General features: G+C 43.2%; 1 protein-coding gene across 4 annotated transcripts in view; it reads left to right on the plus strand.

Moving 5' to 3' along the window:
* LOC119165924 (ATP-binding cassette sub-family C member 2) overlaps positions 1-16,923 on the plus strand; it is a 1,429,043-nt gene that overhangs the window by 173,798 nt on the left and 1,238,322 nt on the right. For all 4 annotated transcript variants that reach the window (XM_075882663.1, XM_075882666.1, XM_075882665.1 and 1 more), the window contains one exon: positions 1,399-1,533. In XM_075882663.1, coding sequence (XP_075738778.1) covers positions 1,399-1,533 — 135 coding nt within the window. The remainder of the gene's footprint in view (positions 1-1,398; positions 1,534-16,923) is intronic.

The following is a 16,923-nucleotide window of genomic DNA, read 5'->3' on the forward strand; positions in this document are numbered from 1 at the left end:
GTATATCAACGCCGACCACACCAACTGCATGGGATACCATCCTGCTATTTGTGACTTTTGCGTACAATACCACTACGCAGAGCACCACGGGCTATTCCCCATTCTTTCTCGTCTATGGCTGTCAACCAAAATCTCCGCTCGACATCTACTTTTTTGACGTCCCTGTGAACTCGTCATCGTCATCGACGGAGCACTTAATCTCTCCCCTGGCGGATTGTCGCCGACGCGCGCCCCCTAATACACCGGCAAGCCAACAAGAGCGGAAGACTCGCTGCGATGGCGTCCACCACGTAGCTCACTTCAATACTGGAGACGAAGTATTGTTGTGGACCCCAACGCGGGTTCCCGGCCTGTGTGATAAGTTTCACTCTCGTTTCATCGGCCCCTACGCTATAGTCGAGCAGACGGCCCCTGGTAACTATCGAGTAACCCCTGTTGTCATGCTTTCCGACGGCCGTTTTCGTGGTACGGAGGTTGTTCACGTGTCACGCTTAAAACAATTCGTGCGCCGTACACCACCGTCATAAACAGCGGCCTAATTGGCCGCTTCCGAGCGAGGGGGAAATTAGTGTAAGCAAAATATTGACAACGTTTGACCTTCATCTTCTTCATCTGTATATAATCATCATCACGAAAAACGTCGTCTTCGTTCGAAGGGTTGATCAGGCGATTCGGCCTAATAAACGCCGTCGAGACTCCAACGCTGATACTGTCTCACAATACTAATAATCATATTTCTTATACTTTGGCTCGCATCGTTGCTTCTTAGTTCTCATTGAAGGGCCCCTGCAGGACTTCTTGAAGTGACAATAGAATGGGTACAAAAAAGCTTTATTGCCTCCTAATTTGAAGCTACAAAATGTTTTTGAATCGCTACATTACGACGGGATTCACAAAGAATTGTCGAACGCTGCATTTGCTTTATCTTTCCTCTCTTTCCGACAAAAGCACTGGAACCTAATCAGGCAGGGATGGCATGGTAAAAGAAGGAATGTTACATCAGCCTCGCGAGCACGAGCACTTTCCTTTTCTTCAAATACGTGGTTCTTCTGCGAGATTCCGCACGCACGCGTGGACAAAACACGGCCTTCCATGGCGGCCCCGGTAACATGCTTATATTAGCCAATGGGTAATACAGTGGCAATGACGAGTAACTTTTCAGTTTGTCGCGTCATTTGTCAAAAAAAAGAAAACAACTTTGAGCTATCTCAGAATTTATTGTGAATTTCAGACCAGTGCCGCATAAAATTTGGCTCAATTGTCCTCGGTAGCCTTGTTTGGGAATCGGTAGTGCTTTCTGACTATGCTCAAAACTACATACAGAACCCCTTCATTATTTTGTCAAACAAAAATAAGTGCCGCTCCATTTTTTCGTCAAATGCAGTCCTATTTTTACAGGTGCTGTGCTGTGGTGCTGCATTTCTCTTTTTTGCAAAGTCATACCTGCAGTGGCCTCAAAAGTCACCGGGAATCCTGGTCCACGACACACCACTGAATTGTGCTGTTGCCGACTGCATCACTGCTTTAACCACAGTGAGCCAAGTTTTTATTCACAGCTTATGTATACAAAGGGCTCAAATGTTGAACGATAATCATATATGGTATAGTAAATACTTAGCGATTCAAGTTTAGTACAGCTAAAGCAAAACGAAACGACTCAACGTTCCCCAGAGCACATGCCAATAAATGTGAAGTGAATAGAGTATACACTGAAATATTCACAGTTTCATATGCAGCTCTGATTGCAATTGTTGAAGAATAAAATATCTAGAGATATTAGCAAGTGGCATACTTTTGCTATAACTACAGGACCGTGCAAGATTATAGGAATAGAATAAATAGAAATTCTCGCAAAACTGTCATATTTGCGTATGCAAAACGTGCACTCTCAAACATTAGATGCTAACAATAAGGTTACCCTGAATTTAATCCTGCGTAAAATTTCATGTTTAAATAGCAGATGCAAAGGCAGTGATGGTTGGGAGAGGATCTGCTCGCTCTCCCGAAACTGCTAACGAATCCGTGCTCCCCCCGCCACCATTCACATTTTCTTAGCAATTTTCCCGCACGTACGATTTCCTGAGCCACTGTGGCGCCCATCGCCACTGTCGCTCCAGATAAGGAGCCCACACTGTAGATACACCTTGACGAGAAACTTGCGGGAAGCCGTTTTAGGAACCCAGAACTTTTACCACAGTTTATTAGTGTAACATCTTTTTTGTTTAAAATAACGTTTCAAAAAGAGACTAGCTTTTGCCATGCACTCCATCGACTTTGTGCGCAACACTCATGATTCAAACAGCAGGTGAGAATCAGTGTTCAAGCAACAGTGTGGAGGCACACTTCGTGTTGTGCTTGAATTTTCTTGTTCCGCAGCTACAGTGGCCTACCTCGGCCACAAGCTGCTGCGGGCACACATGTCGAATAGTTGCGATGACTTGGGACACTTCGTTATGCTAACACTAATTTTGTGGCTGCCTGACGAGTGAACTTTCCGCAACCTAGCCAAGTAAATTTTGTTTTGTTTTTAAATAAGGTGCAGCGTAACGAATGTCGCCTATCACACTTAGCAAAAAGATTGTGGTGCTTAGTTATTTGGTTTAGTAACTACTTGTTACATGTTACTAACCAGTTAGTAAGTGAAGTTTGATTGATATGTGGTGTTTAACGTTCTAAAACCACCATACGATCATGAAAGACGCCGTAGTGTAGGGCTGCGAAAATTTCGACAACCTGGGATTCTCTAACGTGCGCACGGGCCTACAACATTTCCGCCTCCATTGGAAATACAGTCGCCGCAGTTGGGATTTGATCCTGCAATCCGCGGGCCAGTAGCCGAGTACCTTGGCCACTAGACCACCGCGGTGGGGCAGTAAGTGAAGTTTGTAACGGGGATGTTAGTAACCGTTACTACCTTCACCCTTACTAATACAGTAATTAATGGTTACTATCTAACGTTGGTAGCAACAGTTACTAAAAAATGTACTAGTCATGATCACATCACCTGCCAAATCACCCCCTTTATAACGGTGTGATTCGCGAGCATCGGCATTCTCATATATATCGCTGAGTAATTACGCACATAACGTCACAATTAAAACCAGAACACATAAAAAATCGAGACGACACGCACATGTATTTCCTAAGCGTTCCGGGAGTATTTATAGCCCTAATCTTGGGGAAAACTGGTGGTATTGATGCACTGCTTTGCTGTGTCACGGATAAATTAAGTTAGGCACAATTATTTGCACAGTGTACAATTTTTCATGTGTAACGTAGCCTATGGCTAATAAGCAAACTTATTAAAAACATATAATCAGTTATGCCTCTTTTCCCTAATACCGCCTCAACAAAACCTAATATACAAGCCCTAGGGCTGCATACTAAGCTTGAATATATTGCCCAAATTCACCCTCCCGCTATTATGAAGTTGTTAGAGCTCGTAATATTAACCTCTGAGGTTCGTGGAAGAAGTTCATAAAGACGTAATTGACGAGAAGCTATTAACGGTGTGCAAAGTCTCATTGGTGGTAACCATTGCCAAATTTAGCCGTCTGCTTACGAAGGTTGTAAAACAGACGAGAAAAGTTAGTAGTCCCTGTTAGAAAAAGTGATATGTTGCATATAGTGAAAACTACCATACACCATAATAGTGCACTGATGTAATTGGTGGAAACTGGTAGTGGATACTGGGTTCCGATACTGAATACAACAATGAATTGGGCGGATGGAGAATGGTAGAAGAGCTTGGCCGATGGACAACAGGTAGCGAGTACACACGGGAGAAGTCAAGCACACAAGACAAATGGTTCACTTGGGTTGTCAAGCCAAACAAGCAATATACTATTGCTGTTTGCACCAAGCACCAAACAATTTCGCTAAATCAGCAACTTTATTTTATTTTCTACATTTCTTGTGAAGCTTACTCTTGTGCCTATACAAAGACCTTCTGCAGAAAAGCTTCGTAGAAAACCTTCACTACTATATTACGGCAGTCCTTCGGTGGCTATAATTCAGTCACTCAAACAGATTCATTTTACCGAGCGATCTAAAAAGTAAGACACCAATGAACAAGTAAAAATGATTTTTACAGGTCATCAACATACTGATGTGTCTAACGCACACTGCTCCTTTTGGGCAACGCAATAGATATACTTTTTATCAAGCGTTTCGGTTCCTATTTTGTCAATTCTTCGTTCGGTGTTTTGCCATCAAAGAGAGCAGTTTCGCCGTATTCTTTCTCGTTCGGTACCGCGAAAGGGCTAGTGAAACCATCACTACGGTCGTTGACCAACACAGTAATGTGTGTCTTCCGAAAATGAGCTCTTAGGCTAAGAAGCTTTGTAAGCAGCTGAAGCGGTGAAAATTGCTTTGAACTTTTCAAAACAAAAATTGTGATTTTCTAGCCGTATTTTTCCCAGAAAAACCTCTCAAAATAGCTGAGATATTCAAAGGTAAATTCTCTGAGAATGACACGTGACAAAAACAAGTTGCGGCGTTCTTTCAAACAAGGCTTGATATTTACCCAGCAGTGACTCTTTCCTTGTCAGCAATGTGGAAGAGGTTGTCGATTTTGAACCATTACGAACGGCTTCCGCCTTTTTGCGTTGATAATAAAGATTTATTCTATTCTATATCTCATGCCGAATTGTTATAATTTATTTAAAAACACATTGATGGCTTTGGTGTCATCAGGTTTCGAAACACAGTTGGTAGCTCATGTGGGCATTTCTTAGACCTTCTGAGGTGCTATCTTAGGTCAACCTTCATTTCAAGGGTAGATTGTGTACATTTGCAGAGAAGGCGCATCTGTATTTGTTCATGCCTAGCTCCCCGACTCAGTGACCTATTTTCAGCTCTGCTTTGTGTGAATCTCTCGGAAAGATTACTGGGTACTGGGTAACGCTCGTGTCCTTTGTGCCCTTCTTGTCTTTGTGTCGTCGTTTTGTTCTCGCGCTATAACTATCGTGATGCCATACCAACTAGCCCAAGTTGCCACACTACTATGGGTACAAGAGTTGTGAACTTTTAGTTATGTTATTTATTTTCTGTTTTTCGTGAATTGTCCTTCCGAACAGCTAGGACTTGAGTTCAACGTTCTATTGCCAGTAATCAAAGGGCGTCTCGTGCTATTAGAGGCGACGCATGAGCTTTCACAGAACTGCTACACGAGGTTCTTGGACCTTCAGTTGTCGCTCGGCGGGGATCAATCCTGTTGGCATTATGAACTGCGTGCAAGTAAACGTTTTCTCACCTACCCCTCAGTGCATTCAGAACTAGTGAAAAGAGCGACTGCTAAGCTTTACGTTAAGTGCCCTAAAGAAGTCTTGATACCATATGGTGCAATTGAGTTTCAACCCGCAACAAAAAACCTGCTGAATGCAGGGTTTCCTCAGCTTTTGCTAGTTTCTGTAGCTGAACGTATCTTGAAGCCAAAACCAAAGCCCGGCCGGTTGCGAGAGCAGCGGAGCCAGGGAATCGCACAAGGGAATCGTTCAAACCGCGTGTATCGTAGGTACACGCGGTTTTGCAGCGAATTTTGCAGCGGACCAAAGTGCGTGTACTTCTTTTTCAGTGCCTAATATGTTTGAACGGCAGTGTAAGACCACGGCGAGAAATGCAAACAAAAAGAGAGGGTGCCAAAGCAGAAAAACAAATTTGTTGATTGTGCTCTGTGTATTGCCTGCTGCTGTCTTGTGATCGCTGCTACGTCGGTCAAATCAGCCGTTGCCTAAATGAACGACTGCGTGAACACCATTACAAAGTTAGAAACGTAGCAGGCGGTTTCAGCAGTGCCCTGTAAGAAGTGTGGCTGTTTTTCTCTGTTTGACAAGCGCAGAATTTCGGCACAAAACGGAAATCAGATTACACGTGAAATCATAGAAGCCGCCGAAATAGAGAGGATGGGTGACAAGTGTATTAGCATGCCCTATGTCGCACTGGCAAGAAAAAAATTTTAATTTCTTGGTGTCCATCTTTATGCCTAGTACTAATCCTGTGCAACATAATACGCCGCCATAATCAATTGCGCTGTCAGAAACATTTGTTCGATTCTTCAACAAAACGTAGGCATTTGTAGGTCCTAAGGTAGTGCTTTCGCCACAGGCATGCTTATACTGTAGCCGTGCACGGCTAGAGTATTATCATGCCTCTGACAAAGGAAGTTCGAACATCCGAGTGCAGTGAATGGCACACGTGCCATTCACTGCCCTCCGATGTTGCAGGTTCCTACAGGGCGATCGAAAACTAAATATCGGATAGAGTGCAAACGAACACTTTTCGTAACTTTGAAATTGCCTAATTCGTCGAGCAACAGTGTCGCTCGGAGGGTAACGGTGAATTACAAAAGAAATTACCAGAGAGGCGTTGAATGTAGCCGTAGTTGCACGTTATGTTTCCCTAACCTTTTCACTTCGACGGTCAAGCTCAAGCTTGGCGGCATACGGCCTTCGTAATATGCCAACCAATAGCGCTACTTGAAGTGCACAAGAACAAGAGCTGTACTTATAATTAGGCCTCGCTGAAAGATATTTTAAAATATAAAGAATCAACGTAACTTAAGAGCGTGAAATATCAAAAACACACGAAGAGGCATGAAGTCTAACCTGCTTCTTGTGAGTTGGCAGATGATAATTGTGTTAAGCGCCTTCTACGTCTGGTGAAAAATCCTCGTCATCACATTCTTTCTTTAAACATCACTACTGATGGCAATCTGAGAAATCCCCTCCACCGAATGACTTTAAAATCATCAAGAACATCGTCTCACCACGAGTGCGGATACATGGATTCACCGATTCCTCGCATGATTTACCGCGTACAGTGTTATGGAATTATAGCTCAACAAAAACACCGAAGAATGCCATGTGGAAGTAGGATAAGGTGAGTTTTAACTCAAACGATCAAACGATAGCAATTACCTAATCCCTGTGGCTCTATGTGCGCGAAGCTGATTATCGAAAGTATATGTTGTATCGTTTTCTTCACGAAAACTTCGCGTGTCGCAAGAACAAAGAAGATATATCCTGTCATGAAGGGTCCGGTTTGTTCACTGATGCCGGGAACATACGAAGTGGAAGTGTACGTCTCTCGTTAACGCGATAACACTGATGCCGAACAAGACAGCATCTGTCTGTGCTGACTATCCTCCAGAGGATGCTGACAAATTCCGCTTGGTAGCCCGATACTCTATTGGTATTGCGTATAAAAATTGGTAAGGGGCGTACATTGAACCGCTTTTTACGAGAGAATTGATATGTGGGGTTTAACGTTCCCAAACCACTATATGATTAAGAGAGACGCCGTAGTGGAGGGCCCCGCAAATTTAGACTACCTGGGGTTCTTTAACGTGCACCCAAATCTGAGCACACGGGCCTACAACATTTCCGCCTCCATCGGAAATGCAGCCGCCGCAGCCGGGATTCGAACCCGCGCCCTGCGGGTCAGCAGCCGAGTACCTTAGCCACTAGACCACCGCGGCGGGGCTACGAGAGAATCGAAAGCGTGCCTCGAGGATTTGGAAAGTCAAATCTGGAACCAGGTGTACCAGCTTTAGGACGCCTTGGAAAGCCGCCAGGTCAGGTAGATCCTAAAACTTATGCTTGGCAAGACAGAACCTCAAGCTTCTAAAGGAGCACACTTGCCTAAAAGCCGTCCAGTGGCTTCACTAAAAGAGGTCAGTGCCTCGCGAATCGACTGCTGCAAAAAGTTCAAAATCCGCAAAGTGCTGGTGAAGTTACAGCGATTTCTCGCAAACAGTAATTGCTTTCTTTCTTGTATTGTCTTGACTAACGCGCTTGAAGCTGAGGAGAGAGGTCGAGAGAAAAAAGTTACGTCAGGCGCTTGTGACTCGCGACAACTTCCTGTGGCAGCACCAAAAAGGTTTAAATAAATCTTACTCAGAACTCCCTGGGCAGTAGAGCCCACGGCCGAAGAGCGGCACGCGCGTGCTCTTGTGCGTGCCACTTTTCCAGTCCAGCCGGGTACAGCCAGAGCTACGTGGGCGGACCTTCGGCACATGTGTTTCTACGCCAAGTGGTTTGTTTGTGCGCTATTTAAGTTTCGCTTCGCAAGTCCATCCAACATGTGCGTTTTTGCAGGCACATCCGTGGCTTGTGTTCACATTTGGAGCACTGTTTTGAAAGATGCGGAATTTATAGCTTTTATCGAAACCTGTGCCAAACCTCTAAACACTCATTCATTTACGAGCTAAATAAAAAAAGCCATTGTACTGATCTTCTGTCCATTTCATTTAAATGATAACCTGGCAGCGGTTAAAGCCAACGTGGAAATTGAGCACCATGCAGATAAGCTAGCGTCGACCCTGACGACTCGGGATACCTTGACAACGACCGGTCAAGACCGGGCGTCTCATGTTCGTAAGTCTTGTAGGTCTAAGCAGGTAGAACCACCGCGGTGAAACGCACACCTTACTTGGTCAATCTGACTGCATCCGCACAGTCGGCCACAACAACGCCCCTATGCACTGGTGATCTTATTTTCAAAAATCGCTGTGATTGCAAAGCAACAGCGCCGCCGGGTACGGTGTTACAGTACGTGATCTTTAGCGTGATTTCACCGGCAACAGCAGGCAAACAACATACCGACCATGTAAGGAATGCAAGTTATGAAAAGGGCCATTGCTTTTACGTACTGCTTGCAATTGCGTTTTTGCTTGCTGTAAACTGGCAGGTCGCCGGTGTCAATTTAAAAGTGACTATCAACATCGAGGCACCCACATTCACTGGTGATGCCACTGACACAATGCACAACTTCCGCAATGCTCTGAAGTGTTACAATGCACCATCTAGCCCAAGAACGAGTTTTATTAAAACATAAATCACTTAGAAGGAAGCGAAATGGCTATAATCCCATATGCTCAGATTCAGGTGCATGTTAAGGAACGTGAGGGGGTTGAACTTTTTAGAGCCCATCACTACGGCGTCTCCCACAAACATAAGTGGTTTGGGACAATAAACCTCACGTATAAATGAACACAATTTAACTCTCACACATCTTCTTCATTCGTGATGGCCCACGTGGGGAACGAGATATTTTACGACGTGCCACTGTCTTCGTTTTTATCATCTCGATGACTAAAGAACACCTAACGAACATGCACCCATGCTCGCTAACAAGCTTTGACGTGAACTTGTAGCAACCGACTCACAAGGTCGTTGTTTAGTGTGGCAGGATAAAGGTGAAAAGACACTTCAAACCTAGAAAGAGCAAAAAACGAAAAGATTTCAGGAAATATTTGCTTCAAGCTAGTTGGTACATTGTTGAACAAATATTTGGGTTGCGCTGGTGCTGTGTACTCTCCTTCGTCCGTGCTTTCTCGCGGAACCTAAATTGGCATTCGAGAAAATAATGCATGCATTGAGCTTACATGATAGAAATGCGAGCAATCTTGAGCATAAATACATGTGTTTTGCTTTTCTGTTTTCCTATATGCTAATTATTTCATAAACGTTATCGTTAGTGGCCTAACATGCAATAACAGAGTATAAAACGCATCATTTGGTTTCTTAGTCTTGGTTGTGCTACCACAAAAAAACTCTCGCGAAGTCTGAAGTGCTTTTCTTCTTCAATGCGCGGATTGTCTAAAGCGAGATCACGAGTGCGGGCACGTGGCAGCCTCCGCAGCTGCTGATTCACTACGCAGCCCACGATGCCGTCCACAAGTAAAGGTAAATTTCGGTATATGGTGCCTAAAGAGGAGGGAGCAATGTTTAGCCGAATTTCAGAAATAATTGTGAATTTCAGGCCGCGTCGCTGCGTGGATATGTTTGACTATACGTGTTCTTAGGTGCCCCGACTACAAAATGGCGGTGTCTTCTGACCATGATGAAAAAGCGTTGCAGCGCCCCTCTGAGGGACAATGCATCGTAACGCTTGTGGGTTGCCGGCCTATTTCATTTTGGAAACTATAACCAAAAGGTACCTCAACGCTCAGCCATAATAGGCCTCGAGCATCTCACAAGACTTTATAAGCAAACCTGACTTGAAACGTGACCAACATTTAGCAATGTGGATATTGAGGTTGCGCTGGCGCATTTGACGACGTTTACGACACCCGGGAGAGAAGTAGGAACTAAGAACAGTATGCTTCGTTTCCACAATGGGGTCACGAAATACCTTTTGTAATACTTAACGAATGTGGGGAAAAGGATAGAAACATCTTGCATATGGGGCTTATGAAATTCAGAGCATGAGAGACAGCAGACTGGGGTTTCGCAAGAGGCTGCAGCCTTCACAAGTATTCTATGAAACCATCGGCAACTAGCTAGTGCGAAGCAATAATATAGATTATTGTTTTGCCCATTTGGCATTCAGAAAGAATTTTTGTGCCTTTTTTGTGAACAAAAATTCTATGCAGAGTATAGTATTGATATGAACTTCTTTTTGCTATTCCGACATGCCACCAAACCGTCATGGAGTGTTTGTTGATTACTTGCCAGAATGATGGAGAATCACCGAGGAGCAACCAAAAAATATTTTGTAAAGTACAGGTCCTTTGCAATATCCATGAGTTCACAGAGGAGGAAAGAGAAAGTATTCTTGTTGCACTGATCCAACGCTATATGCATCCGCAGCACAGTGAGGGAAGGGTGTAGTGGAAGAGCGATTGCGATCTTGAAGGAAGTCGCCAATCGCCGATTGGTCTGCTTCGTAGATTCAGTACAATAAGAATGGTCATCTCAATATACCATGGTCGCAGTAGGTACAGAGGTGACTGAGACTACCTCTTATAAATCGAACAGGTTGATATTGCTTTGGCATTGTTGGGTGAGAAGACGACGTTATACTACTGAGTTTATAAATCGGTGGGCAGGCTGTTTGTCTCGACTTCCATAGGAACAATAGCACACGACATTCTTAAGAACACGACCATAACAATGCACACGATCACTTTCTTCCCGCTACACCTAGGTGTGAGTATGGACTCGCTAACCAACTTCAACAAAAACACGCACTGCCAAAGGTCCATAGTAACTGTTCGCATGGCTCACTGTGTGGGGCTCAAGAGTTCCACCACACTTTTTATACATTTAATGAATTCACAAAGTACCTTTATGTGAAAAAAAGTATTTTTTCAGCGTACGAAAGACTCACTAAACGACAGTTTATGACCGCTAGTGTGCTACAATATAATTGTTATCTGAATCTCGCTTTCATTCATCATGTCTCTCCAAGTGACTTGAGCTAGCGGTGCGCTCGCTGCAGTTCACCGTTCCATTTAGAACACATGCTTTGGCGAAGCTCCTTGTTACGTGGGATGAAAAGTTTATAGAGCAGAAAAGGAGGTCGGCCCTTATTAGTTTAGAATACCAGCGTCAACTTTCGGCTCTCCAGAGAGCCTGCGATGCGTCGGTTGAGCTTGGTCTAACTATCCCCTGCATTTCTCCAGATATTTAAATAAAGTTCATTGTAACGTACCGTATGATAGCCATAACAAAAGCAAACGTGACAGCTCTGTATGCTACAAATAAAGCTGCAATTGACGACAATGTTGCGATGCAAGTCAGTTATTGAGTTACTAAAGGTTTAACAGTGTGAAACAACATACGGTGGACAGGAAAAGGACGGGGAAACGGTGACTTCCAACCAAATTTTTATACAGATTATCCAGATTTGCTTATGTGTGGCGGCCGAAAAAAATTAATTTGGGGGTGGGAAGAGGGGCTTATAACCCGTTATGTAATTGAACCTCCCACCCTGCTCAGAAAAAAATCACAGATCGCACGTACAATGATAATCGATTATATGCGACGCACGCATGAGGAAGACTGATATGCCATTTTAAAATGAACACAACGTAACGAGGCGCGAGTAAATAAACCTTTACCGTACCTGATTACCATGCCATGATTTTCGTGTTTGGACTTGTCAATTACCTTCGTCATCTAGCCAAGTCACATCATACCAAATTTAGTATCACGTGCCGTGACATGTGGAGCTAGCAAAACGGCTGTGAGCACGCTAAGAACATAGCACGTTGTCATATTTTACAGTACAAGCTTGTCAAGATTTTTATGTATGGTATTTTACTTACCTTTGTCGTCTATTCAAGTCGAGTGATACCCAATTTCGTAAATATGAAACTAGCAAAACTGCCGCGAGCGTATCATGAACGCGGTATGTTGTCTAGTTCTTACATGACACAGATGTCATGATTATCATATTTAGACGTATCATTTACCTTTGTCGTCTAATAATGTCACCTGATACAAAATTTTGTATATGTGGAGCTAGCGAAATGACTGTCAGCACGCTACGAGCGTAGCAGGTAGTCATTTCTTACATGACACTCATGTCATGATTACTATACTTGAAAAGTGTAACTGATAGCTTTTTCATCAATTCACATCACGTTATACCCAATTTGACATATGTGAAAGTAGCGAAAAGGCCGGGAGTGCATCATAAGAATGGTGTGTTGTCATGTTCTTTCATGACTCGCAGGTCATGATTATCATGTTTGCACCAGTCATATATACCTTCGTGGTTCATTGATGTCTCGTAACATCAAATTTGCAAAAGTGGGCGCGGCGAAAAGGCTGGGAGCAGATCACTGACCATGCGTCTCGTTTCTCTTGTTCAAGCTTTGTTCCTGACATCCGCCCTCTTCTTCGATGCGCCCGCATTCAAGCCGTTTCCAGCAGCGACAACATGCGACATTGACGGCAAGGCTGCATGGCTCCTTCCAACGCTTTTTGACGCAAGGAGCAAGAGTCACTGGTTCGTGACGTCGACAAAACCAGCCCCTATAATGACGGCATCGCAGTACGGGCTTACCAGTGGGCACGGCGAAAACGCTGGGAGCAGATCACTGACCATGCGTCTCGTTTTTCTTGTTAAGGCTTTGTTCCTGACATCTGCCCCATTTTTAAATGCGCCCGCATTCAAGCCGTTTGCAGCAGCGATAACATGCGACATCGACGGCAAGGCTGCATGGCTCCTTCCAACGCTTTCTGACGCAAGGAGCAAGAGTCACGGGTTCGTGACGTCGACGGAACCAGCCCCTTTAATGAAGGCATTGCAAGACAGACTTGCCAGTGGGCACGGTGAAAACGCTGGGAGCATATCACTGACCATGCGTCTCGTTTTTCTTGTTCAGGTTAGTTACAATAGCACAATACGCAGTGATGACACATACCTGATGTTATTGCCATGCCCACGTGTGTGCTTGAGTATTGCTTATGATTGCTTATTTTCATGCAAGCTTTTACTTTGTGTTGATGTCGAAGAGAATCCGGGCCCCTCTGTCGAGGAAATGTTCCAATTGTCCATAATTGGCCAGCAGGAAATTAAAGAAGACATTGCTTCCTTGAAAGAGCAACTTGAATCCACAGAGAAAGCTGTACAGGGCTTTGAAAAGCGTCTAAAAAACTTGAAATGTAGCATGGTTAAATTAAAAGCAAGAAATTGCAAACACGAGCGAGTAAATGCGGCTGTGGATGCAGTGCAAAAATTACTCAAAGGTCCACAGAAAAAACTTGTCGTTCTAGAAAACCGCAATCGCCGTTCAAATTTGATTGTTTTTAGAATCGCGGACAAGCCGAATGAAGCTGACCTGAAGCCACGGGATAAGGTTGTTCACGGCGTCTTTCGTGACAAACTAGGGCTAAAATGTACATCCGTGGCGCGAATTCACCAACTTTGAAAAGCACACTCAGGGAGGCCGGTCATTGCGCTCATTCAGAGTTACTCTAAAAAAGAAGCACTGCTAAAGAACGCACGCAAGCTAAAGGGAACAGGTATATCATTGCAAAATGACTATTGTGCAGACACATTGCACAGGCGCCGATTCCTGTGGAGCAGTACACAAGACCAAAGAGCGAGCAGTAAATAAGTCCAGCTCGTTCATGATAAGATTCGCATTGACGGTGCTCTCTACTTTTGGGATGACGCGCACAATATGCGGAAAGAAATTCCAAAGAAAAGGAAAAACTCTGAGACACGAACGCGACATACAGAATCGCAGTCACGGTCCAGCAGTGGCGACTGCTTTCGCGGTATGCCCAAAGTACTGTCAACAAAATAGAAAAACTGTAGATACCTTGCTTGCGTACGATCCTCATGTGTGCGTTATTTGTGAAACTTGGCTGCACGACGGGGTGCGGGATGTTGAAATTGTTTCACCGAACCATCAATTGTTAAGAATAGATAGATGTTCCCGAGATGGTGGTGCTGCAGTCGCTGCAAAAAATAGTGTTGATGTAAGAGTACTAAATCAGACTGACAAACATGAAAATTTATTCTTGAATGTGACTGTTCGAAGCGTGCAATTCATATTATGTTCTATGCATCAAGCCCCAAATGCTGATGATCAGTGGATGCAGAATTTACATGATCACATCTTGATGTTTAAAGGAAAAAGACCTATGAATTATTGGTGATTTTATACTCGACGAATAGATTGGTATCATATGAGATATGGACATAGCCTGTCGTGTGATTTACTCATTGATAATCTGCTAAACATGAATCTCCATCAAGTTGTACATGAACCTACTCGTGGTGGCAACCTTCTTGACTTGTTATTTGTTAGTGACGTTTTCAGCAAGGAGTTGTTGAGATTGAGAATGGAATTTCTGATCATCAGTTGATTTCCTTTACGGTATGATTGAGTGTGAGTAAATTACGGTTACCCCGTGAAAAAGCGGAACTCAGAGATTATCATAAAGCGAATGATGAATCTGTTATTGATTCAACAATAATAGACTTGCACCTAAATATTGTTGACAACGATGAGGACCTTTCTTGACAAGTGTTTACGGGCACCATTACTTATTGTATTGACAAAATTATTCCTTTAAAGAAATAAGAAACCGTTTTCCAAACCTTGGCTAAGCAAAGACATTATTCAAACTAGGCACAGACTCAAGAGAATGAAAAAGAAACATAAATCCAAGAGTCAAATGGTCATAGAAAAAAATAATTTGCTGGCTAAAGTGGAGAAGGCGTGAGGTAGATTTTTCAATCATAGCCTTCCTGATTTTATTACAAACTCTCCACAAACGTTTTGGCACTACCTAAGTCAGTCAACAAAAAAGCCGCACAAAAAGTAAACATTAACTATAAAATTATAGAGGACCCCGAAGAAATTGCAGAACATTTCAATGAATACTTCTGGAGTGTGTTTTTCGAATTAGATTGTTATGAACTGAGAAATGCAAGACCTGTAGTGCACGAGATTACAATTTCTCGAGAAGGTGTCTTGGAAAGGCTTCCTAATCTTGATGTACGTAAATCTGCAGGCTCTGACGGGATACCGAAGGTTTATTACGACGTTACGCGGAACGAATTTGGGTCTTTTTAACAGAATTTTCAAGTTATGTTAACGCTTACAGAATATTTCATCCGACTGGCGCAAAGCCAGAGTTGTCCCAATTTATAAAAAGGGAGACTATCTTCCAGTTTCTAATTATCGACCAGTTTCTATTACAAGCGCTTGTAGTAAATTATGAGAACACAATGTAGCAGGTTTTATTCGCCAGTATTAAAGTGATCACAAGGTCCTCTCTCAACAACAGCATGGATTTTGAAAGGGGTTATCGACTACAACTCAGATTGTGTCAGTTGCTCATGATATCTCTGAGGTACTTGACTTCTCCGGACAAGTTGACATGCTATTTTTCGATTTCAGTAGAGCCTTTGATAGGGTGCCTCACGAAAAATTATTCCACAAGCTTAAGTGCATTGGTCTCGCTTCAAACATTATATCATGGATCCAGGCATACCTACGGCACAGGCAACAGTTTGTAGAAGTTAAGCAATGCTCGTCCGTTGCGCACCATGTAACCTCGAGTGTGCCGCAAGGCAGCGTACTGGGGCCACTCCTACTCCTGATCTATTAAATGATATCTCGGAAAAACTCCCTATTGACGTACATGTAAATTTATTTGCGGATGGCTGTGTCATATTTAAAGAAGTTACCTCGCAGAATGATCACCAAAGCTTGCAGCAATTGGTCACAGCTATTTCAGAGTGGTGTAGCCTTAGGGGAATGGAAATAAATGTACAAAGAACAGTTTTGATGGGAATAACTAGGAAAAAAGAACCTATTATAATTTCTTACGTTCCTAAAGACACCATAATAACGACGGTTGACTAGTATAAATACTTAGGTGTCACATTTATTAACAAACTTACTTGGTCAGATCCTATATCTCTTACATGCTCTTCGGCCTTGCGCAAATTGTGGTTTTTGAAAAAAAAGTTTAGCAAAGCTCCGGTGAGTACAAAGCTTTTGGCAAACAACGCAATTGTGCGCTCAAAACTTGAATATGCAGCGGTTGTATAGGATCCTCACACCAAAAAAGACATCATGAATTTGGAGCGTGTGCAGAGGATGGCTGTTAGATTTATTTTCGGAAAATACAAAAGAGAACATTCCCCTTCACTTTTAATGCTTACCAATAAAATAAGTTCACTATAACATCGCCGCAAACTTGGTCGCCTACAGTTACTGCACAACATAATAAAATGGAAAGTAGGCCTTCAGAAGCCTCACTCTTTAGAACCACTACGCACACGGTCGACTAGACACAGACACAGCTTTTCTCTCACGCCTATATTCGCCAAAACCTAATCTCACATGAACAGTTCTTTCCCGCGCACCATAATAGAATGAAACTCTTTACCTGTTAACGTCATACAATCAGAAAACTTTGCAAAAGAATTGGAAAACCAATGTTCTTATTGTTTAGTATAGATATGATCACTGTTTAAACATTTCGTACAATTGTGTCGTGAATCCCATGCTGAGTAATGCTCTGTTATTGTCTCAAGATTTTTTTTCATTGCTATTCCTTGTGTGAATTGTTTTGTGAAGCAAGCGTCTTGCAGTGTACGTTTTTCTTCTTGCATTGTTAGTCTTTTTGTGAATGGCTTGCCATTGTGTTATTGTATTTGCCCCTC

The sequence above is a fragment of the Rhipicephalus microplus genome, unplaced genomic scaffold (genome assembly GCF_043290135.1).
Source record: "Rhipicephalus microplus isolate Deutch F79 unplaced genomic scaffold, USDA_Rmic scaffold_13, whole genome shotgun sequence".
Lineage (NCBI taxonomy): Eukaryota > Metazoa > Arthropoda > Arachnida > Ixodida > Ixodidae > Rhipicephalus > Rhipicephalus microplus.